Source organism: Corvus kubaryi, unplaced genomic scaffold (genome assembly GCF_017639235.1).
Source record: "Corvus kubaryi isolate FWS band 111438036 unplaced genomic scaffold, C.kubaryi_AGA036_p1.0 37387, whole genome shotgun sequence".
Taxonomy (NCBI): Eukaryota; Metazoa; Chordata; class Aves; order Passeriformes; family Corvidae; genus Corvus; species Corvus kubaryi.
The window spans coordinates 7,338,549-7,360,798 of NW_024581129.1; the positions used below are offsets into that span (position 1 = coordinate 7,338,549).

General features: G+C 53.7%; 2 protein-coding genes across 9 annotated transcripts in view; one reads left to right on the forward strand and one right to left on the reverse strand.

Annotated features, from left to right (window-relative positions):
* TSC2 (TSC complex subunit 2) overlaps positions 1-11,211 on the forward strand; it is a 32,321-nt gene extending 21,110 nt beyond the window's left edge. For 3 of the 6 annotated variants that reach the window (XM_042036890.1, XM_042036891.1, XM_042036895.1), the window contains 12 exons: positions 575-790; positions 2,348-2,416; positions 4,473-4,633; positions 5,117-5,601; positions 6,362-6,437; positions 6,714-6,800; positions 6,997-7,183; positions 8,012-8,151; positions 8,352-8,430; positions 8,950-9,041; positions 9,314-9,412; positions 9,784-11,211. In XM_042036890.1, the coding sequence (XP_041892824.1) occupies positions 575-790; positions 2,348-2,416; positions 4,473-4,633; positions 5,117-5,601; positions 6,362-6,437; positions 6,714-6,800; positions 6,997-7,183; positions 8,012-8,151; positions 8,352-8,430; positions 8,950-9,041; positions 9,314-9,412; positions 9,784-9,951 (1,859 nt within the window). In that variant the 3' untranslated portion in view covers positions 9,952-11,211. The remainder of the gene's footprint in view (positions 1-574; positions 791-2,347; positions 2,417-4,472; positions 4,634-5,116; positions 5,602-6,361; positions 6,438-6,713; positions 6,801-6,996; positions 7,184-8,011; positions 8,152-8,351; positions 8,431-8,949; positions 9,042-9,313; positions 9,413-9,783) is intronic. The other 3 variants (XM_042036892.1, XM_042036894.1, XM_042036896.1) reach the window with 1 other exon arrangement.
* A 407-nt stretch (positions 11,212-11,618) lies between these two features.
* PKD1 (polycystin 1, transient receptor potential channel interacting) overlaps positions 11,619-22,250 on the reverse strand; it is a 79,434-nt gene continuing 68,802 nt past the window's right edge. For all 3 annotated transcript variants that reach the window (XM_042036889.1, XM_042036888.1, XM_042036887.1), the window contains exons 35-46: positions 22,098-22,216; positions 21,455-21,657; positions 20,743-20,937; positions 20,386-20,525; positions 19,680-19,807; positions 18,837-19,002; positions 18,145-18,270; positions 17,813-17,987; positions 17,075-17,362; positions 16,616-16,750; positions 16,032-16,346; positions 11,619-15,677 (exon numbers count right to left, since the gene is read on the reverse strand). In XM_042036889.1, the coding sequence (XP_041892823.1) occupies positions 15,099-15,677; positions 16,032-16,346; positions 16,616-16,750; positions 17,075-17,362; positions 17,813-17,987; positions 18,145-18,270; positions 18,837-19,002; positions 19,680-19,807; positions 20,386-20,525; positions 20,743-20,937; positions 21,455-21,657; positions 22,098-22,216 (2,569 nt within the window). In that variant the 3' untranslated portion in view covers positions 11,619-15,098. The remainder of the gene's footprint in view (positions 15,678-16,031; positions 16,347-16,615; positions 16,751-17,074; positions 17,363-17,812; positions 17,988-18,144; positions 18,271-18,836; positions 19,003-19,679; positions 19,808-20,385; positions 20,526-20,742; positions 20,938-21,454; positions 21,658-22,097; positions 22,217-22,250) is intronic.

Here is a 22,250-nt window from a genome sequence, read left to right on the forward strand (position 1 = left end):
AACTATAGAACCATGGGATGGTTTGGGTTGGAAGGGACCTTAAAACTCATCCAGTGCCACCCCCTGCCATGGGCAGGGACACCTTCCACTATCCCAGGTTGCTCCAAGCCCTGTCCAACCTGGCCTTGGGCACCTCCAGGGATGGGACATCCACAAGTCTGGGAAGCTGCACAGTTAATGTTTGCTCTTAAGGAAGGAATAACAACCTGTTCAAGGTCAAAATTCTTGAACACCGGTATGTTCCACGAGATTGACAGGAATTACCTATTTCAGCTGAAAGCTGTTTCATGAGAAAATAACTGACCTGGTGTTAATTAGGACACTTGAGTGTTTTGGATGCCTTTGGGAATCTGCTGTAGCAGTGAGTTACCAGGGGTGGGTTTTGCGGAGCTTGGGGTGAAGTGCAGAACACTGGGAGTAGCAAGTGAATCAAGTCATTCTGCAGAAGAACTGAGAACTTGCTCCATTTGGATTTTTATTTGCAAATTCCAAAACAATTTATGCATTTTCAACACGAGCTGTAATCTTTGGGGGACCTGGGAGTACTGACCCCTTCCCCAACTGTCTGCTGCAGGTAACACGAGCTGGCTGATGAGCCTGGAGAACCCGCTGAGCCCCTTTTCCTCAGACATCAACAACATGCCTCTGCAGGAGCTCTCCAACGCCCTCATGGCTGCAGAACGTTTCAAGGAGCACCGAGAGACAGCTCTGTACAAATCCCTGTCCGTGCCCTCCTCCAGCCTGGCCACGGGAACGGCCAAACCCTCACTGCTGCAGCGCTCCAACACAGGTGGGAGCTGCCGGCAGAGCGTGAACAGCTCCAGGCTCTGCTGGGTCTCTGCAGGGCTTCTAGAGCAGCTGGGAGTGTGAGGGGGGCCAGCAATGAGAAAGGGAATCAGTTCTTGTCCCTAGAAGTGAAAAATTCCCTTCCTCCTTGCTTCTGCTGTCCTGTAGGGGAAGAGGAGAACAGGGGAGTAACAGAGCTGCTTTGCAGGAGTCGTGTGTTTCGTGTGTTCCCCAAATGAAAATGAACAAAGTCATGGATCTGTTCCTTCACCCACTTGTTTGGGGCTGATCTGGGCATCCCACTTGTGGATGGATCTTTCCATGCAGTGTTTCCATTTCCATTTGTCTTCAGTTTGGGAGTCTGTGTCGGGCACTCAGAGCTGCAGGTTCCTGGGGAATGGCCTCTTCCAAACCTTGCCAGCCAGGAGGAGTTGGTTGCTGCTGGCTTTTAGAGCAGAATGCAAATCCTGTTGGATTTACCCACCTCTGAAAATGACTTGTCAGCCTTCAGTTGAACCACTCGAGTTTCATTTGCTGGCTTGACTTTAACACAGTGGCTGAGGATTTTCACTCTGTTTAATGTGGTACTAGTTCCTCTTAAAAAGCTGTTAATGTTGGGAGATTGGTGTTGACTAACAGCTGCAATTTTTGAAGCTTTCTGCAGCCCCTGCTCGAGCTCTTATCCAGTGATATCCAACACTGAGGCTCTGAGCACTGCAGACACCATCAGAATTGAGCAGTGGTACCAGCAGACCAGGCTTTGCTGGGGAAAAATGGGACGGATTGTCTGGAAATCTGGTAAAAATGCCAGTTTTCAGGTTTGTTTTAAGAAGGGCAGGGTATATTTTAGTATTTCAGAACGTGTAAACACAAAATTGGAGTCAAATTATCACGTCTTACAAACAAACAAAGTAATTATTTTCCATAAACGCTTCTGTGACTAAAAATTTGTGGTATATGGAGCTAAGTGGAGAGCTGAACCCACACCACCTGAATGCCACTCCTGTGCCAGTCTGAGAGTAATTTTGGCCCACATCCTTGTTAACCAGACTTGCTGGAGCTGGCTGGGGAAGGACCATTTGGAAGAAGTTTTGCTGTCAGACTGTCACATGCCTGCTCTGCCTCTTTAGAGGTTAAACCTCTGTGAGTCTTTACCCAGATTTCTATTCTCCAGACTCTTCTGTGGGTTTAAAAGTGACCTTGTGCAGGTCAGGAAAGGCTCAGCCTGGTTTCCTGTGTGTGCTGGGATATCAGGAAGGGATTTTCTGTTCCTAAGCCTCACAAAATGCATTCTGCAAAGGGAGCAGTTGGAGCCTACACTGTTGGATGTGTTTATTCCTCCTTATTCGTGTTGAGACCTTGTGCCCTTAAAGTATCCCTTTGGCATCTGGTGAGCTTATCCCAGCTTGTTCTTTCCTTTGTTTCATTTATTTATTTGTTTGTTTTAAACTAGGCTCTTGGTTACATTTTAAACTCTGTGCTTTTTAATTTTTTTATAATTTTTTTTCATATAGTCTCTCCTTCCTTTTGATGTAGCTGCTCACTTGATTTCCCTTTGCAGTGGCCTCTTTCTCTTCCATGTACCAGTCCAGTTGTCAAGGGAAGTTGCACAGGAGCATATCCTGGGCAGGTATATTTATATATATTTAAGGAAAAAAACAACCAAACAGTATTGCCATAGAAGAACACCTCTGATTCATAGAAAATGTATCCCTCATCCCTCATTTTCCCCTTCCATGTCTCCTGTCTGTCCCCAGTCTCATCACTCTCAACAAATGGGATCTTGACTAGCATGAAGAAGTCCAAGCCAGATCCAACATTTGCAAGTGCAGACAATTTCTTAAAGCAACTTTGCTTTTAGCTGGGGTGGCTTGTGAGTCATGAGGCCAGGTGTTAAATGACCTGTCAAAACGTGGCTGGGTTAATTAATTCTTCATTTGCAGCTTCATTTTCCAATTGGCTTTGTGTTCTGCTCAGTGGAAAAGCTCCCAGTTGTGAGAAGAGCAGTGTGTGCTGCAGGACAGGCTCCCCTTGGAGCTGCTCAGCCCAGGGATCTGCCAGAATTGGACACAGAAAGATAAAAGCAGCTGATAATATGTATATATTTTATATATGGATAAAGTTCAGCCAGCATGGAGGCTGGTTAAGAGATTTTTAAATTAAAAGAAATATATTTCGGCAGAAAACCTGCTAAATTCTGCCTTTTAGAGGCTCTACAGAAATATGAAATCTTTCTCTACTTCAGTAAAATTGATTTCATAATTAAGTGAAGTGGAGATCAAATTACACACCTTATGAGCACAACACCTGCATTGCTTTGATAACCTGCAGTGCGTTGTGATTTTAATTAGAGGGTTCAAATGTTTTTCTGCCTCTTTACTTCACTGGAAAACTCCCAGTAGAGCAGTGGGGTGTTCTGAGCTGCTGCTGGTTGCTGTCAGAGGCCTCTCAAAGCAGCACAAAGCTGCTGCAGTTCAATATTTTTCTGTACTTCTCTCTGCTCCTGTTATTCTCTTCCCACCTAAAGAATAATTAGTGCTTGGGTTGTTTCAAAGCACCAGCAATCTTGGCAGTGGTGTAGGAGGGGAGCTTGGAAGCCCTGGGTATCTGCAGGTGTGTTCTGGCTTGGACAGCTAACCAGATCAGCACGTTGTTTTGGTTCCTTTTGGTTTGTTTTGTATTTTTAAAAGGTTTGTGTGTGCAATGCTAACTCTTAATTGCTTCTTTGAAATAACTTTGGTCCTGCGAGCTGAAATCAATCCAGGAAAAGCTGCTATAGTGATTTTTTCTTTGTATTTTTTTTAATTTTGCTCATTTTATTTATATTTTGTGTGTGCTAATTTTTGGTTTTATTATTGTTATTATTTTGGAAAACAAATCTTGGCCTTTCAGATTGGTCTTCCAGTCCCTTGTGTGCATAATGGGAAGCCTCCTGTTCTCCAGCCTTTTCCTCAGGACAAAAAGTAAGGCCAGGAGGAGCCTTTGGTCAGACTCATCCCTGTGGTCAGTGCCTGGAGCAGATCCAAGGTTAAATCCTCCACGTAGGCAGGGCTTCCACGGAGCTTTTTTGTCAGTGTGGTTCCACTCCCTGTGTGTCTGAGCAGATGCCACCTGCAGTGCCCGTGTCACCCCTGCTCTCGTCTTTCCACATGTTCAGGGCTGAATTGTTTTGCTTCTCCTGAGACATTCTAGGAAAGCTGCCAAACTGCAAGGAAGTGGCTCCTAGGAAAATTTCTGATCTCCTTGTAGGCCTCAAGGCACAGGAGTGTTGCATTTCAGTACAAGAAAAGCTCCCTTTGTTGCAGCCTTGCACAGAGCTGATGCCTCCAGCGAGCTTTTATCCGGTACTTTCCTACATCTCTGTAGTTCCTGTCTGTCCTGGTAACCCATGTCCAAGGTCCCGTTTCCTCATCCCGTGCCCTGCTTGTCCTTCGGCAACAATTGGAAAAAACAGCTGCACTTCCTTAGCCCAAGGCAGGCAGCCCTTGGCTGTGAGGGTGAGGTGATTTATTCCCTGGAAAAAGGGGAGCCAGGAGCGAGTCTGACATGACAAGAAATGCCAGGGCACTCATTCCGTATGGCCTTCCGTTGAGATCCCGTAGGGAAAAGGCTGGTACTTGAGAGGAGAGGAGGGGGGCCCGTCCCCGTGTCCCCTCTCCACAGCTCCCGTGCCGGTGTCTCCGTAGAATCCGCTGTGGTGCTGGAGGAAGGGAGCGCGGGGGAGATGGATCTCAGGGAGGCCGAGTCCCCTGCGGAGTCCCCGGAGAGCGAGGACGTGGAGACCTCGTGTTCCGAGCACGTCCTGAGCGAGGAGAGGTTTGGAAAAGCCCAGGACTCCTACAGCAGGGTAAGGAGAGGCCCAGGGCGAGCAGTGGGTGACAGCCAGGAAGGGATTGTGCATTAATTCCCTCATGGCACCCTCAGAAATAGCTCACTGATGGTGCTGGGAGTCTGGATGGCCTGGAAGGATTCAGGGGAAAATCCCTGTTTTATCAGGGACCTCGATCCGCACTGCTTTGTGCTCCCTCCTGCCCACGTTTCCCTGGAAGTGTTGGGGTGCCTTGAGCATTGCTGTTGTCAGCTTTTATTCTGGCTGTCAGGAAAAGGAAGGAATCCTTCCCTGTGAGGGTGGGGAGACCATGGCACAGGGTGCCCAGAGAAGCTGTGGCTGCCCCACAGCTCTCTGCTCCACTGCTTGGAGTGTCCCAGGCCAGGTTGTGTGGGGCTTGGAGCAACCACGGGATGAGCTTTAAGGTCTATCCCAACCCAAACCATTCTGGGATTCTTTGATTCCTTGAAAACTTGTATTCTGTGTGTCTCTCTCTTCCAGTCCTCCTCCACCTCCAGCCAGGAAGACAAGTCGCTGAAGTCGGAGGAGCTGGTGGAGGGCGGGATCCCCATCGGGCGGGAGGAGGGCCGGGCGCTGGAGGAGCTCTCCTTCCAGCCCTCGCAGCCCCTCAGCAAGTCCAGCTCCTCTCCCGAGCTCCAGACGCTGCAGGAGGTGCTCAAGGATGCCAACGGCCGGGAGGTGCCCAGGAGGCTGAGCACGGAAGTGAAATCCAAATCCCAGTCGGGGAACCTGGAAGGGGAAGGGCTGGGCAGCTGGCTGGGCAGGGGGGACGACAGCAGGGCCACCGGGCCGGGGGGTGGCACCGGGGCTGTCACCTCACCCCGCTCGCCCTCAGGGCACCGGCCCCGGGGCTACACCATCTCCGACTCTGCCCCGTCCAGGAGGGGGAAGAGGATCGAGAGAGATGCCTTCAAGGGCAGGACAGCAGCTTCCAACGCGGAGAAAGTCCCTGGGATAAACCCCAGGTGGGTGCAGGGCCCCTGAGCTGCCCCATCAGGGGCTCCTTCAGGAGGGGCTGCTTGGGTGGGGTCTGCAAAGCATCTGATTGAAAAATGAATTACCTGCTTGATTCAGGAGCTAGTACAGACCTGTTGAGCACAGTACCACTGAATTAATTTTGGGATTAGGAAACAGAACTCCCAAATGGTGAAAGAAATAGATGAATAGTTTCCTCCTGTACTTAATGTACTCAATTTAGGGGCTGTGGTTTGACTGCAGGTTACCCAGGGTTAATTTTGCTGTGAACAGAGTGAATTGCTGGTTTTGCATTTCAAGAAATAGAATGTGCAAAATCCCAAGAAGGAGAAGAAGGTTTGTAATTGTTGCTTTTTGAACTGGGGATATTGTTAGCTGTCTGAAATTGCATGATGAGACAATTTTCATCTGATTGAGGGCAGGTAAAATGCAAATTTTTGTACAATTTGTGTCTGAAAGCCTAGAAATGCCCCCAGAGCTGTGGAGGGCATTCCTGCTCCTCCACTCCGTGCCTTTGAACAGGGAATTTTTGTGGCTGCTGCTGTTTGACACATTATTGTTTTTCTGACAGGGGTCTATTGCAAACTGCAGGTAGTCCAGGCACTCAGAGTGTCTCTAAAAGATGAATAATACCCTGTTAGCACTTTAATTCCTCCTCTTTTTCTGCTGTACATAATGTTCTTACATCCAACAGATCAAAATTGACTTCATTTTTATTGTAACAGACTTTTCCCTCCCTCTCTCCTTCAGCTTTGTGTTTTTACAGTTGTATCACTCCCCCTTCTTTGGTGATGAAAACAACAAACCCCTCTTGTTGCCAAATGAGGTAGGCAAGGAGTTTTATAAATCCTTAGTTTTTTTAACCTCATGACTTTCTTGGAATGCAAATGTTAATCACAAGTGTCCAGCTAAGGTGCTGCAGTTTAAAGGTGTTTCCTACCAGCAGTGCCACAGATGGGAGATTCTTTGTGTTGGGGTTGTGGAGAGGATTTTTTAAAGCTCACAGAGTCCTGGGATGGTTTGGGTTGGAAGGGACCTCGATGGGCAGGGACACCTCCCAGCAGCCCAGGCTGCTCAGGTGGGGTCCCTGTTTTGATTGCAGACGTTTGAGAGGTCGGTGCAGCTCCTGGATCAGATCCCATCCTACGACACACACAAGATTGCAGTGCTCTATGTTGGGGAGGGCCAGGTGAGTGTGTGCAGGGGCTGGAATCCTTATGGAATGCTGGGAACCTCTCCAGCAGTGGGATTTGCCCTGCTCCTGCAGCAGCCTTGCTTTTCCTTAGTTTCTTGTGCTAAAAATCAGTGCGTGCATGAAGCCCTTCTGTGAGGGCAGTCACCTCATCCCAGGAAGGGATCACTTGTGACATGTCCCTGTGTCCCAGAGCAACAACGAGATCGCCATCCTGTCCAATGAGCACGGCTCCTATCGCTACACCGAGTTCCTCACGGGCCTGGGCAAGCTCATCGAGCTCAAGGACTGTCAGCCAGATAAGATTTACCTGGGTGGCCTGGATGTGTGTGGGGAGGATGGACAGTTCACCTACTGCTGGCACGATGACATCATGCAAGGTGAGCTGGAAGGATGGTCTGTGTCTTCTGACTTCACCTGACCTGCCTTCCACACTGATTCCTTCCCAGGGATGTAGTGAGGATGTCCTGGGGCTCTGATCCCCTCCTGTTCTGTTAGCTCTGCAGGCTATGTGATGAAGTTCAGGACAGGTGCATATCTGCCTTTCTTAACAAAAAAAACCACACCAGTTTTATGATGCTCTGCTCTGTAAAACAATCTGCTCTGTAAATCTGTGCAACGATCAGCTCTTTAAAGGCTGACAGGGTTTAGTTTAGAGGTTTAGCTGCTTGTCCCCAAGGTGCTGTGAAAGCTGTTCACTGAGGGTGATGTCAGTATTGCTGTGTTTCTCTGGAGAGCAGTTTGGAGCAGGGAATGTCACTGCTGTGGCCATGGCTCATGTCACTGCAGTGTCACCCAGCTGCTGCAGCACCAAGCAGTGCAGAAATCATCCAGGATCCAGCAGGATATGGTGAACTTCCCAAATTTTTCTGCACAGCTCTGTGCTCATCACGCTGAGTCCAGTTCCATGGGATGGCTGTAGGCCACTCCCTGTGGCCTTGGGGCTCTGCAGAGCTCAGTTAGGGCAAGTCCTGGTTTAAGCTCTTTTTCCTCCCTAACCCAGGGTCTGTTCCCCATGCTGCTGTGGTCCTTCCCACTGGCTGCTGCACTCTGCTCCAGGGACCCCTGGGGCATCCAGTGGGACGGGATTCAGCTCTCAAAAATGGGGACAAACCTATTGAGGGAGCACAGTTTGTATTTTTATTACTGGCATGTGACCATTGCTGCTTTCCCAGCCTAGGCTAAGGATCTTTGTGTTCCCTTTCCAGCCATTTTCCACATTGCTACTCTGATGCCCACAAAGGATTTGGATAAATATCGCTGTGACAAGAAGAGGCACCTGGGGAATGATTTTGTTTCCATCGTTTACAATGATTCTGGAGAGGATTTTAAACTGGGCACAATAAAGGTAGGGGGTTTTCCTTGTGGGTGTGTTACAGCAGCACTACAAGGTTGTAAACCTTCATGTGTGGGTGTTACCCTAAAAACAGTGTGGGGATTATGGGGGGAGCTGTTGGCCATGGTGGGGTCTCTGGTGTGAGTTTATGACATTCAAACCACAGTGCTGCCAGGGAAATGTTTCTGACTCTTTTACTGGTTTCTCTTTAGGGGCAGTTCAATTTTGTGCATGTGATCATCACCCCCCTGGACTATGACTGTAACCTGGTGACGCTGCAGTGTCGGAAAGGTGGGAAGTCCTCAGCCTTTGCTGTGTTGAGGGCTTGAGTTTCAAAAGTTAAAACTTCTAGGAGAAACTCTCTGGATCCAGTTTGCCCAGTTACATCTGGGTTTGCCCTGCTTGTGTACCTTGACTGGATTGCTCATATTGTGTTCAAGCTCAGGACACAGTGCCAGCAGCAGAGCAGATCCCTCCAACAGCCTGGGGATGTTGGAGGACATGGAGGGTTCAGCAGTGCTGGCGCAGGTGTTTTACCAAAGGGGCACTTTTGGGTGTTTCTGGCTCACAGTTTGGTTCATGTGAGAGCCCAGCAGGCTCTCCCCAAACCTTTATGGAGCAGCCAGAATTTGGGAGCCACTTGTGTTAAGCTGCAGAGCGGGTTCTGTTAGAGTGGGAGCTGTGGAGCTGGTGGGGACTTGTGTAATACAATTCCTCAGGTTTATTTGACTTAAATGTTTAGTTACTGGCAACCTTTTGCTTCTTCTTAACTGTCTTACAAGAATTTTTTTCTTTTCCTTTAAACCAAAGACATGGAGGGTCTGGTGGACACAAGTGTTGCCAAGATCATCTCTGACAAGAACCTGCCCTTTGTGGCCCGTCAGATGGCCCTGCATGCCAATGTGAGTACCCCCAGCTCCCCCAGACCTTCTGACTTCCAGCTGCTGCCTTGGGCCATCACCATCTTCCAAGGAAACAAGCAGGGCCTGCTAAAGCAAAGAAACAACTTTTCTACTTGACCTTGAAGCCAGAGTTGGCACCTGAACAGTCCTAACTCAGAGCTGGATTTTAGTTGCTGTCAAACTGCACACAAAAATCGGATTAATTTTATTGTTGTTGTTATGTTAATGTGGCTCCTCTCTTTCCCTGCTTCTCCCCACCCTTCCCAACCCAGATGGCTTCCCAGGTCCACCACAGCAGATCCAACCCCACGGACACCTACCCCTCCAAATGGATCGCGAGGCTGCGCCACATCAAGAGGCTCCGGCACCGGGTGAGTGGAGCTGCTCTGAGGGGTAGAACTGGCCTTTACTGAGACTCTTACTGCAATTAAGGCAGGTAAAACCAGCTGGCAGAACTTGCTGAGTGAGAGGAGGGGTGTGTATATGGAGGTTAGAATCCAGCTGGTCAGGGAATCACAGAGAGTTTGGGTTGGAAGGGACCTCAAGGATCATCCAGTTCCAGTTCTGTTGTGAGAATGACCACCTTTCCCATGGAGAAATTCCTCCTGATGTCCAACACCTGGACACAGAGTGGCACCCCCTCAGTGCTGGCACAGTGTCCAGGGTAACCTGCCCTGCCCAGATGGAGAACAGAAAGAGTTTTGGAGATAATGGAGCTCACCTGTTCTCCGTTGCCTTTCAGCTCCGGGAAGAGACACAGTACCAGAGCCCTGGCCTTCCCCTGCAGCTGCACCCCTCTGCCCCCACAAAACCCCCTCCCCAGATCCCCCAGGACCCCCCTCCCACCTATGAGACAGGGCAGAGGAAGAGGCTGATCTCCTCCGTGGACGACTTCACTGAGTTCGTGTAGGGCCGGGCTCGGGGTGTCCCTGCTGGGACACTGAGGCCATGGAATTGTGGTCCCTGCGTGCTGATCCCTGCACCTGCATGGACACAGGGATTGGGAGGCACAGCTTGGCTGCTCCTTGCATGTGGACTTGGCACTGAACCTGCCAGGAGCTTCGGGTGCCCCTGAGGAGGACACTGGATTCCCAGCAGAAGCTCCCAGAGGACCAACGCACTGTGGTTTGATTTGAGCTGTTTCAAGGCTTCTCTTTTGGGAACTTCCCTGCAGAACCTTTCTTTGGACTCCTTCCACACCAGCTCCTGGTGGAAGCAGACAAAGGATGATGTTCTGCAGATCCTCACATGAAGGCACAGGAATTGTGGAATTTTTGAGGACTTAATTGAGAATGAAATATGAAGTATTGGAAATCCAGTTGCTATTTCTGAGCACCCAGGAATCCCAGCTCCTCCCTGGACCTCGGCAGCACTTGGACTCTTCAGGCTCTGACTCATTCTACTGCCAGTTCTGGAAAGAGTTCATTTGGGTTCTCTCCTGCCCAAAATGCTGCTTAAATTCCCAAGGTTTGTCTTCATTTTGAGGAATTCCCAGTAAAGCCTCTCTCCCTCAGCAGAGATTATTTTGCCACCAGAAGTAACAGCAAAGAGGGAAGGGGAGCAGTGGAAGGGCAGAGCTTGGCCAGCAGTCCCTGGGGATGAAGAGTCTGACCCCCATGGCTGACTCCAGGTGTTCAGACCCAGCTTCCAGATCCATCTGCAGAACTTCCTGTGGTTGGAGGAATGCTGGGGTGTCTCATCCTTACCCATGCACCTGATAAATCCCTTTTTGGCTGCTGCCAAGTCTTGGGGCATCATCTTCCCCACGAGTTTTGCCTATTTCCTGACAGGGAGTCTCCTGGGGGAGGCTGAAGCAGTGCAGTTGGACCTTGCAGGGCAGGTGGGCACAGCTGGACTGGGACTTGCAGCCCATCCTGAGGCAAGGAGGGCACCAGACACTACAGTACCCAACTGGGAGGCACCTCGTAAGCTGGACTATACTGTGAGCACTTCATCTCCTGCTTTGTCTGTGAGTGGGAAGCGTGGATTTGGGAATGGCTGACAGCAGGGAGATGAAGACAAGTGCAATGTGCACGTGGGACTGTGAAGGGACAGGCGAGGGGACAAAGGGCCAGCCCTCGCCTGTGCAGGTGTGTGGGAACACCAAGTGTCCGTTGTGTTTGAGTGTTTATGAGTCATAAAGGAAATAAAATCTTTGTCTGATCAGTGAGTTCTTGAGGTCCTGGGAAAGTTCAAACTCTTTCCTGATCATGTAAATCCTTCCTCCTTTCCTGCTTTAGTTTCCCAATATGTGTTGCTCATGGAACCACCCCCCACCCCCCTCCCAGTGCTGGACACATGGATTCCTGGCCATATTCCAGTCCCTGGACAGGGATATTCCATGCAGTTCAGCTTCAGGGAACCTCTGTGCTGGGGAGGGGATTTTTCTGTCAGCTTTGTCCTTGTGCCATCCCCAGCCCCCACCAGTGAGCTCATTCATTAATGCCTGATAGGCTGGAGGACTTAATAAAGTGTCTTGTGTTGTGCAGGAGACCTTAATTAAAATTATGGATGCAGAGAGAATGAGGGTGGGGTGGAGAGGAGTGTCTGGAGCAGGACAAAAGCACGTGAGCCAGGTTTTAGCAGTCAGTGTTTATTTGACTTTGTCAGTTTGTAAGAAACATCCCCACAGTTAAAAAATACACCATTTTTGTTTGCAGTGAAATGCTGACCAGACAGGAACCATTGGCATTTTGGTCATAATCGTTGTTCTTTGAAAAAAAAAAAAAATAAGGCACTTACAGAAGTCCCTCCCTCTCCCTTGGAACAAATGGATGGGGGTTTCATTTTTCATTTAAGCAGCTTGATCCTGATGCATCATTGTGAGATTCAAGGCAATAAATAAGACACCATCTTTCGGTGACTACAGACACAAAAATATACATTCAGGGGGATTTATGGGCTTTGAGTCAAGTTTATTGCTGTGAGGGTGTAACTCCATGACTAAATGCCTCTGGCTGCAGAGGAGCCTTAGCTGGGACATGGAGGGGACCCTGGGATGCTGCTGGAGCTGGCACAGGAACTGCTGCACTGAGAACTGTGAGTGCTGGAAGCTGTGGGTGCTGCCCACCACGCAGGGCTGGGCTTTTCAAGGAACTGTGGGGGGCAGAGCTGCTCTCCGTACTTCAGGGAAGGCCAGAAGTAGGGCAGTTGTCTGATCCCATTTCTGCTCCTCTCCGATCAGAAGGAGCACTTGGTAAAGTCACACGCACCGAGTCACACTCACGCACACAGGCAGGGCAAGGAACAGGCACTTGGGAACAAAAATCCTGATGGGTTTGGGGAGCATCTTTGTTCCAGCTGCCCCTTACCTTAGGGGTGGCTGCTCCAAGTATTTGGGGCCCTGCTGCCCCCTCCTGCCTCCGTCTCCTTCCCACACTTCCCTCCTACTCCCAACCTCTTCTAATGGGGATACTCAAGCTGAGAACTGACCCCTGCATCAGAACTTAACTTTTTGGCTCTTCAAGAGATTTCCAAGACCTGCTTGGTTAATTTGGGACATTTCAATCACTGAAAATTCCCACAGGACCCTCGGAGGGGTTGGATCTACAGCCCTGGTGCTCCACATAGGTGCCAGGGGCTGTGCCAGGGCAGGTGTGCGGGGGAAAGGAGCTTTGGAGCTGGAGGGACTCCAGCCCTGGGCCCTGGGGACATCCCAGGTCTCTGGGACACCTCCCCACTGCTCCTCTACTGCCTTGGGGGTTTGGGGACATGGCACTGGCACTGTCCCTGTCATCAAAAAGGAGTCACAGGCATATGCCAAGCTGAGCCTGGTGCTGTGCTGCCTGGGAAGTCAAAGGAACAAAAAATCCAAGGCAAATAGTTTTCTCTGACTTGAAAACCAGGGATTTTTTCTGAGCACAGAGCACAAAGCTGACCAGCACCTGGGCTCAGCCTCCAGCTGCTGGTTCTGCCTGCTCCAGGCACCCTCTAGGCCCCTCCCTGTCCCACTCCTGCCCTCTGGGCCCTTCACTGCCCTCTCCCACCTGCCCTTCTGCCACTACCAACCTGTCCTGGTTACCAGTATTGGATTTCTCCCCTCTGCACTCCACTTCTCTGTGCCCTCTGCTGTTCCAACACCTCCATGCCAACCAAGCACCACCTCACTTGTCTCCTCCTGCCCTCATCCCTCCACAACCTTTCCACAACGTCTGTCCTGAACAGCACCTGAGTTTTCCAAAGGTAACTTAGACCTGTCCCAAAGGCATCCCCGAGCACCCTGTTTCCCCTGCAGTCACCCTGACACACATGGCCAAGAAAGCACATGGATGCTGGAATGAAACCTTCACAAATATCCAACACAGCTGGGGGCTGGAGGGGAGGTTCAGGAGGGGATGGAACAATGGAAGTGTTTTAGGAGCCCCCTCTCTCTGCCTGGAGAAGTCTCCCCTGTCCTGGGAAGGTGCTTCCTGGCCCACCAGCACCAGAGGCAGCTGAACCTGAGGCTCCTGCCCTGCAGCTCTGCCCCTCTCAGCCTTCCCTCCCACCCTTCTCACCTGTCCAAAGCATGGAGCAGGTTCTGGAACACACGGAGGGGCCCACTGGGGGCTTTTCCCCATCCACCTGTGGCCACTGCCCCGAGCCAGCCTAGGAGAGCACACACACCACACACACACACAGACACCCAATCCTTATATACATGGGACATTCCCAGGAAGAAGCACTTAATACATCCTTTAAATAACTCTGACAATAGTGTTCTGTCTCCTATCTACATGTTTCAAACACGGTACCGATGCTATGAAAATATAGCAAACATACAAAAATATATACATTTAAAAACCAAACAAACCCCGTATAAATTACTTACAATAGCCATAAGGTGAAATGGGGCTGAGGAGGGGAAGGCAGCCCCTGGAGAGGGCTTCAGGCACCCCCAGGCTGTGATCTGGGGGGCCCCATGGCACAGGCCAGCTGTAGCCCAGCAGCTGTAGGCCAGCACATGGTGAATCCCAGCTGGCAAGGCTGGAGGGCCCCCAAAAAAAGCTCCCTCAGGGCTTCACCTGCCTCCTTTGTGCTCAGGGAAGGTGCTGGCACAGCTGCCTGAGCTGGGGCTGTGCTCCCCTCCTCCCTGTCCATTTCAGTTTATGATTTAAACAAACAAAATACTGCTTTTGTGATATATTATCCCATTCTTAGCTCGCACGTGTCACTGGTAGCCGAGGAAAGCCTTGTTTAAAGTGCTGGGCAGTACATAGGAACAAGTAAACCAAAAAAGTACATATACTTAGAGCAATACATTCCTTGGGTTAGAGAAGCCAAGCAGCCAGCGGCGCCTGCACCCCGGGGCCACGGCGGGGGGACAGGGCAGGTGGGGACCGCAGTGACACCAGCACGTTGGGAACCCCACACTGGGAGTTGGGAATCCCATGCTGGGAGTTTGGGAACCCCATGCTCAGAGGTGGCTGAGGCAGCCCAGGGGTCTCTTGTCCCCAGCTCGCTGCAATGTCCTTTGTTTTAAATATTGAATTTCTTTAAATACAAATAATAGTACCAATTTCTGGAGGATAAAAGTAGCCAATACTGGAAATTAACTGCTCTGGGTGTAGATAGCATTTCCCTATATATCTATTTATGCTTAAAAAACAAGGTGGATTAAATACCTTCTTGAAAGCTGTTGCTTTCCTCCACAGTGCGTCTGGTCAACAAAAATCCAAGACTTGGTTCAAACCTTTGAGGCCTGGGGCTCTCCTCTCCCTTTCCCATCCGGCACAGCCAGCAAGGAAGGGGGGGAGCCTTGTCCCATCCCCCTGCGCCCACCCAGTCCCCACCTGTGGCCGGTTGCAGCCGGGGCCATAAAACAACCCACAGCTGCTCCCTGTGAGCCAGCAGGGATCTCCTGCACCTGCTCATCCCCTGGGGAAAGGCTCGGCCTTCTCCCCTTCCATCTTTAACACTGGAATGCTCCCGTGGGGCCGGTTCTGGAAGGCCGGTGGCCGTGCCAGCGGCATGGCGGGAGAGCCCCGGTGCCCGGCCGGCCCAGCCGCCGCGGCAGCTCCGGGCGGGCACAGCCCGCCCCCGGCAAAGCCCTGCCAGGGCATCGCTCCTGCACCCCCGTTACTTGACCGTGGGGTGCACCCGGTTCTTGGCCCGCAGGGGCCGTTTCCTCCTGGCGGCACAGGGCTTGCCCGGTGACCCTGCGGCCGCGCTGACGCCCCGGCTGGCCCGCAGCAGCCGGCCGGGCACCGCGCCCCGGCCGCCCGGCACGGCCCCGGCACAGCGCGGGGACAGCGCGTCCGTGTCCGACAGCTCCGGGGACGGGCCCTGCTCCGAGCCGCCCGAGCAGCCCTGGCCCGGGCCCCCCTCGGGCCCGCGGTGCCTCCTGCGGGCGCGGCGGCTGCGGGAGAACTCGAGCAGGTGCTCGATGCGGGACACGTCCTCCGTCACCTGATTGACGCGGTCGAACTGCGCCAGCAGCATCTCGAAGAGGGAGAGGAGGCGCTGGATGTCAGCGTCTACTTCCAGGCTGTCGCGGGTGCTCAGCACGAGACTCAGCCCGTCCAGCTGGCTGGAGGACGTGGAGGCCCTGGAGCTGTCGGAGGCAGCGCTGGGAGTGGGGCCCCGGAAGGACTTGGAGTCGCTGGAGTCTCGGGAGGGCAGCGGCTCCATCCCTTCAAACCTCACCTTGTGCCGGAACTGGGAGGGAAGAGGGGAGCACGAGCAGGGTTAGGGCAGGAGCTGGGAAGTGGGAACACGCCAAACAGCTCCACGGCTGCTCCCAGCCATTCCTGGTGTGACAGGCCGTGGGCTGGGGCTGGATCCCAGATAAAGCCCTGTGGAACCGTGGGGCTGAGAATGGGCAGCTGATGCCTGTATGGTTCCCCATCACTAACCCAGCTCTTGGGCCCCCAAGGGTGGCCACTGCTCCAGCCCTCGCCTGCCAGAGGAACTTGGCTGCAGGAAGGAGCCAGAGGCAGGGAAACGCTAAAGATGGTGGATGCTGCTCTGTGCCACCAGGCCCCTTCTCCAGAGTCCCCAGGCTGCCCTCACCTCCTTGGCTTTGCTGAAGCCCATCCACATCTTGAGCCTGCGCACAAACAGCTCGACCATCTCGTAGTCCTGGGGCTCGAAGGCGGGGCGGTAGAGCTCGGAGTGCATCTCGCGGTAGCTGTGGATCAGCACCACCGCGAGCAGCCGCAGCACAATCCACACCTCCAGCACAATGTAGGTGGTGCAGAAGAGGCAATAGAGCCCTGAGGCCTCGGGCAGGCAGGGCCAGAGGCTGGCGCTGCCCCGCAGAAGGGCCAGCAGCAGCAGGAGGCTGCTGCCCACACTGCGGAAGGACTCGGAGGAGGAGGAGAAGAGCTGCGAAGGGACAGAGGAGGTGCAATGAGAAGGGAGCAGCAGCAGAGTGTTCCCCTGACCCGCAATATTCCCTCCCACATGGGCCCTGAGGGGTGGCCCATAAATGGGCTGGGACAGGAACAGCCCCTGGCCAAAGGTGCTGGTGGCAGGGTGCACATGGAGCACCCAGGGGACCCAGGGGCTTTGCTCATGTCATGCCACGGTGAGGGACAAGGGGCAGCAGGAGCACCAACAGCTCCTCTGTGAGGGAAGGGGGCAGGAGTGGTTACCAGGAAGCCGAGCTGGGCATAGGCCAGGAGGAGGAGGGCAAAGGCCACCCCTGCAGCCATCAGCTCCTTCATGGACTTCTGGAAGGTCTTCCCAAACACTGACCATTGTCGGACGAAGCGCAGCTGCTGGGCAGCCTGGAAGGGGAGAGGAGGGAGTTACAGACACACCCCCAGCTCAGGACGGGTCTCTCAAACACATGGGAAACTCAAAACCCATCAGAGCACAAATACCCCAGTCCACAGGTTCCTTACAGACAGAATCAGCCCATCAGCCACACTTGGCTGAATTCCCCAGGGGAATCGAGGGCCCAGAGGCCTCAGAGACCTGAAGTGCACAGCAGAGACACACGTGGCCTCCCTGCCACCTGCTCTGCTCCTGCCAGGACTGTGCAGGGGTGACAAGCACAGGAGGACCAAAGCACCCACCACCCACGTGCTGCTCTCCCAGCCTGCCCGTACCTGCACGGTCAGGAGGAAGAGGAGGGATGCGGCCAGGCTGCTGAAGACGGAGCTCAGGAAGGCCACCTGGTAGAAGTTGGTGAAGCCCCTGCGGTTGCTGAGGTACCTGAGCCACTGCTGGTCAGCCAGGGTGGCCTGACTGAGGTGTACCAGCACCGTGCATGTGGTGAGCAGGATAAAAACCCACTGGCCATAGTTGCCCCACAGGGTGAAGTAGGCTCTGCCTTCCTTTTTGATGGCCAGAGACTCCGACACCACGAAGTAAACCACAAACAGCATGAGGAAAACCTGGGGGAGGAACAGGGAGGTTACCAGGAGAGGTTATGAAGAGAGTACCAGGAGAAGAGGAATGGAGAAGCGACCAGGAGATGAGAGGACAAGCCCCGACTGCTGTGGCTGCACCAGGGGACCCCGCAGCGCCCCAGGACAGCAAAATCCCCCAAACCAGGCCAAATTACACCCCTGGACCACATCTTGTATCCTGCCCTGCCTTCCTTGCTCATCCAACACCCTAATCCCTCCTGAAGCTCCCCAGTGCCCACACCCAATGCCCCTGTAGCAGGATGGCAGCGCCCAGGGAACAAGGGCTCTGCTGACACCAAACCCAGGCAGGGTGACAGACGTGGGGACAAGTGGCCTCAGGCAGGGCAGCTCGAGTCCACAGTGACCAGCCTGGGTGAGGGTCCCCAGAGCCCCTCACGCAGAAAGCAGGGGCTGCAGGGGAGGTCCCACACTGACCATCATGAGGAGCTGCAGGGTGACCCCCCCACTGAGCCTCAGCAGGGGGAAGGGGCTGATGGTGACCGCGGCAATGGCCTGGCCGGCCCCAGGGAACTCCAGGCGCAGGGTGACGGCCACGTGCAGGTCCACGCTGGGGTTGTACTGCAGCAGCTCCACGAACACTGCCCGGCTCCTGCAGAGGGACAGGAGCAGCTCAGGGGCTGGGACACCACCAGCTCTGGGGCCACTGCTGGGTGGGACATCCATCCTGTGCCCCTGCGACACTCCAGCAGCACCCCTGAGGAGCCCAGGTGACAGCAGGACATTCCCTCTGCCCCTGCCACACTCACATGTTGTCGATCCACGTGTGCTGCTGCAAGAATTCCAGCTGAGCCCGGCTCTCCTCCAGGGAAGGACCCAGCTCCTGCACGTAGCCGCTGCTGTCATAGAAGGAGATGTAGCCCCAGTACCAGATCCTGCAGAAGAAGAGGAGCTGTGGGTGAGGCTGAAGGACACTGGTTGCTCTCCTACATGGCAGGCCAGGAGCAAATGTGCAGATGCAGATCCTCCCCCTCAGGATTTATTTCACAAGACAAATTACAGAGGTGCATTGATCCACCTCATGTGCCCAACCTCAGAACAGCCCCAAGCCCTGTGGTGGCCCAGACTTGCATGGAGATGCCTCTGGGGACAAACCAGAGCAGAAACCAAGTGTGATTTATGCCCAGGATGCAGGACAACCTCCTGTCACCCCCTTGAGCAGAAATCCAGTGCTGCTCCTGGGGTGCTGGGTTCCCCTGCCCTGTCTGTGCCCTGGAAGGTGCAGAGTTGAACCCTCTGCCCCTGGGCCCCCATAACAGCACAACGCTGCTGTTCAGACCCTTTGGAATTTCCATGTCCATCTGCCCTTTGCCAGGCTCAGGGGCTGTGAGGGCTGGGAACAACCCGACGCACTTGTAAAGACCTTAGAGAGGTCTGTAAGGATCCCTGGAGGAGGAGCAGGGGTGGGAGCAGGGGTGGGAGCAGGCAGGGCAGCCCTTACCCCGCTAGGTCGGGTGCTGAGTGTACCCATGCTGCCGTCCCATTTCCAGCTGTGCTCTCCCAGCCCACTCCATAGTCAGCAGTGGCAAAGATGTGCTGGTCAGTGCAGCTCCTCTGGGCACTGCCCAAGGCCTGCAGGATATCCTGGGCACTCTGCTGGCACTCAGCTGGAATGAGAGCACCCTGTGAGCCACAGGGAGCCAGCACAGCCAGTGCTAAGCTCACAGCACCGCCCTTCCTCCCAACCCCTCTGCATTCATCTCCATGAGTGCACCAGGGTGAGAGAAGGGGCATGCAGAAGTCAGGGATTCAGAAAAGGATGGTTATTAACAATAAAAATAGAGAGCTGTCCAATTTAGGAGTCACGATACATCCATGCCACCAACTCAGAGTGGATTAGCTGGGTACAAGTGGAGGAGAACAGAGACATCCCAACTGGCCTTGGGTAACAGTGGACCAGCACTCTGGTCCCTGGAGACATCACTGGCTTCAAACTGCCAGAGGGCAGGATTAGATGGGATATTGGGAAGGAATTCTTCCCTGTGAGGGTGGGGAGGCCCTGGCACAGGTTGCCCAGAGAAGCTGTGGCTGCCCCTGAATCCCTGGAAGTGTCCAAGGCCAGGCTGGATGGGGCTTGGAGCAGCCTGGGATAGTGGAAGGTGTCCCTGGGTGGGATGGGCTTTAAGATCCCTCCCAATGAAAACCATTCTGGGATTCCATGATCCACTGCTTCCATAACCTCTGCTGCCTCCCCTCAGCCCCAGCTGCACCCAGACCTGCCCACTTCATCCTTCCAGGACTGTCACCTCCCCCTGTGGCAGCAGAGCCACTGTCCCTGCCCTACCTCCCCGCAGCCGGAGCTGGCGCAGCCGGGCTGTCCCCAGCGTGGTGCTGTGGCTCTCCTGGCCAGAGCCATTGTTGTACAGGTAAGGCAGGAACACCTGAGACATCCACACCCAGAACTGATCCGACCTGCAGGGGGGAAGGTGTGAGATTGGTGCAAAGTTTCAGAGACTTTGGGGCATGAACAAGCCACACTGATGTGCCCAGAGAGCCAAGGGCTTTGCAGAGACACACCCTCAGCCCAGGGATCCCCAGAGCCAGACTGGGCTGCTGGGAGCTCCCAGGGGTGTGGAAAACCAGCCGGGAAAATTTAATCCAGTTAAACTTATGTGCAGAGTGAGGAAAGGCAGACTCTGGACAAGATGTCATTTCTGGCTCTCGTGACCCTGTTCATGACTATAAGTTGTGGCTGCAAATTCTGGAGACAGAGCAGCTCGTGTCTTTTCAAGCAGCTCCAGAAAGATGAACATCAACTCCCACAGCCCCTTCCCACTGGGAACCTCTCTAAACCTCAGAGAAATTAAACCTTGCAATCCCCAAAGGCCCCTCTGCTCTCCAGTGGAGCAGAACTACAGGGACAGACAGGACCTGCTGACTGCTGTGGAGCACCCAGCTCCACATGGGCACCAAGGAACCTCTTATGGAAAAGCCTGTGGAGCACGACCCAAAAGACAACTTCTCTGACCCCCCCAGGGGCTGGCAGGTACCTCTTGATGAGCAGGAAGTCGTTGCTTCCCAGCTGCTGTTTGATGGAGCTCTGCAGGAGGAAGGCCCGGCTGGTGCGGGAGGCGTCGCCGTAGTTGGTGAGCAGGACCACCAGCAAGAACATCATGTAGATGAGGAAATTCTGGGAAGCAGAGAGTAAAAATGGGATTGCATGGAAAGGCTGGATCCCAATCCTGCAGCAGAGCAGTGCTTTCCATGGTCATGCAACAGGATCAGACCCAGAGATGGAGAAACTGAGGCAGAAGCCAGAGCCAGGCACTCAGTGGATCCCAGCTGGACTGGGAGAACCCACACTCGGACGTGTCTCACCCCTGGGCACCAGGCAGCAGATGTCCCACCTTGAGCATCCTGTGCAGCAGCTTGACCTTCCTGGCCTCCTCCTTGGCCTGGAAGAGGGCGAATCCTTGTGGGGGCCGGACTTTGCTGATCCTCTCGGACACGTGTTCCACGCAGGGCTGCTCCACCAACGTGTCGTCCTCCTCTGGGTGCAGCCTCTTGGCAACCAGGGAGAAATAGAGGGCTTCCAGCAGCACCTGGGGCACAGGGAGAGTGCTGAGCCTGCAGGGAGCTGTGCCACCTCAGCATTCCAGCAGCAGCTCCCGTGGGCCCCTTGGCACAGCCAGCATGGCAAAACTCCTACCTGGACCTTCAAAACCAAGTGCCACCAGCCCTCCCTCTCCTACTGCTGCTGGTGTCCACATCCTATCCTTCTGAGGGATATGGGGATGGGAGTGACCATTCAATGCACACAGTGTTCACTCTGACCGGATTTCATCATGGAAAGGGTTGTCAAGCATTGGAAGGGGCTGCCCAGGGCAGTGGTGGATTCACCATCCCTGGAAGTGTTCAAAAACCACATGAATATGGCACTTGGGGCCATGGGTTAGTGGTGAACATGGTGGTGGTGCTGGTTGATGGTTGGACTTGATCATTTTAAAGGGCTTTTCCAACCTTAACAATTCCATGACTGTGATTAGCAGCTGGACAATGTTAATTCCAGCTGTTAATTCCACGTACAGGTCTGTGCCGGTGCACTTGTGCCATCCTCACCTTCAGAGGCTCCCAGACCAGGAACGAAGCCAGAAAGCTGAATATCCCTGAGATGAGCCACATGAGGGCCACGCTGGAGGAGAAGCCCACCCCGATCCACACGGAGACGCCGGCGGAGGTGGCGAAGAGCAGGAGGCTGATGCCGTGAGCCAGGAGGGAGCACCAGGGCGGGAGCAGGCGCTTCCTGAATGTCTGGTCTGCAACTGGGAGGAGGAGGAGGAGGGAGAGTGAGTGTGAACATCACTGCAAAGGGTCCGGTGGGCACAGGAAGGGCTGAGCTCAGCACTCATCCCAGCAGAGAGCCTGCCACCAGTCCTGGGTGAGTTCAGAGGGATCATCCCACACATTTCTACGACTGATGGCTGCAGAGCGTGCAGGGAGCAGAGTAACTGGGGAAGGAGGGAGCAGAGCCTCCCCAGGGGACACTGCAGGGACTGTCACAGCACAAGTGCTGGCCCAGGGCTTACTGAGATCCAGCCTCCAAGAGAAGCTGGCAGGAAATAGCACCGATATCCCAAGCAGGGAACAACCCTTCCTAAGGCTCTATTTTATTTTCCATTTACCCCACTGCGCCCCCCCCCAAAGTGCTGTAGTGTGGGATGGGCCCTGTCCCCGCACACCCCGGGGGGCACAGCCCTGGTACCTGTCCAGGTGGACTTGGCTGATCTGCTCACTTCCCTGGGAGGAGGGGCCACGCTCTGCCCTTTGTCGTTCAGCCTCTGCATCATGACAGTCTCCACCTTCTCCCCGAACACGCTGGACCTGCCAGGCACAGGGGGAGCCTGCTGAGAGCTGT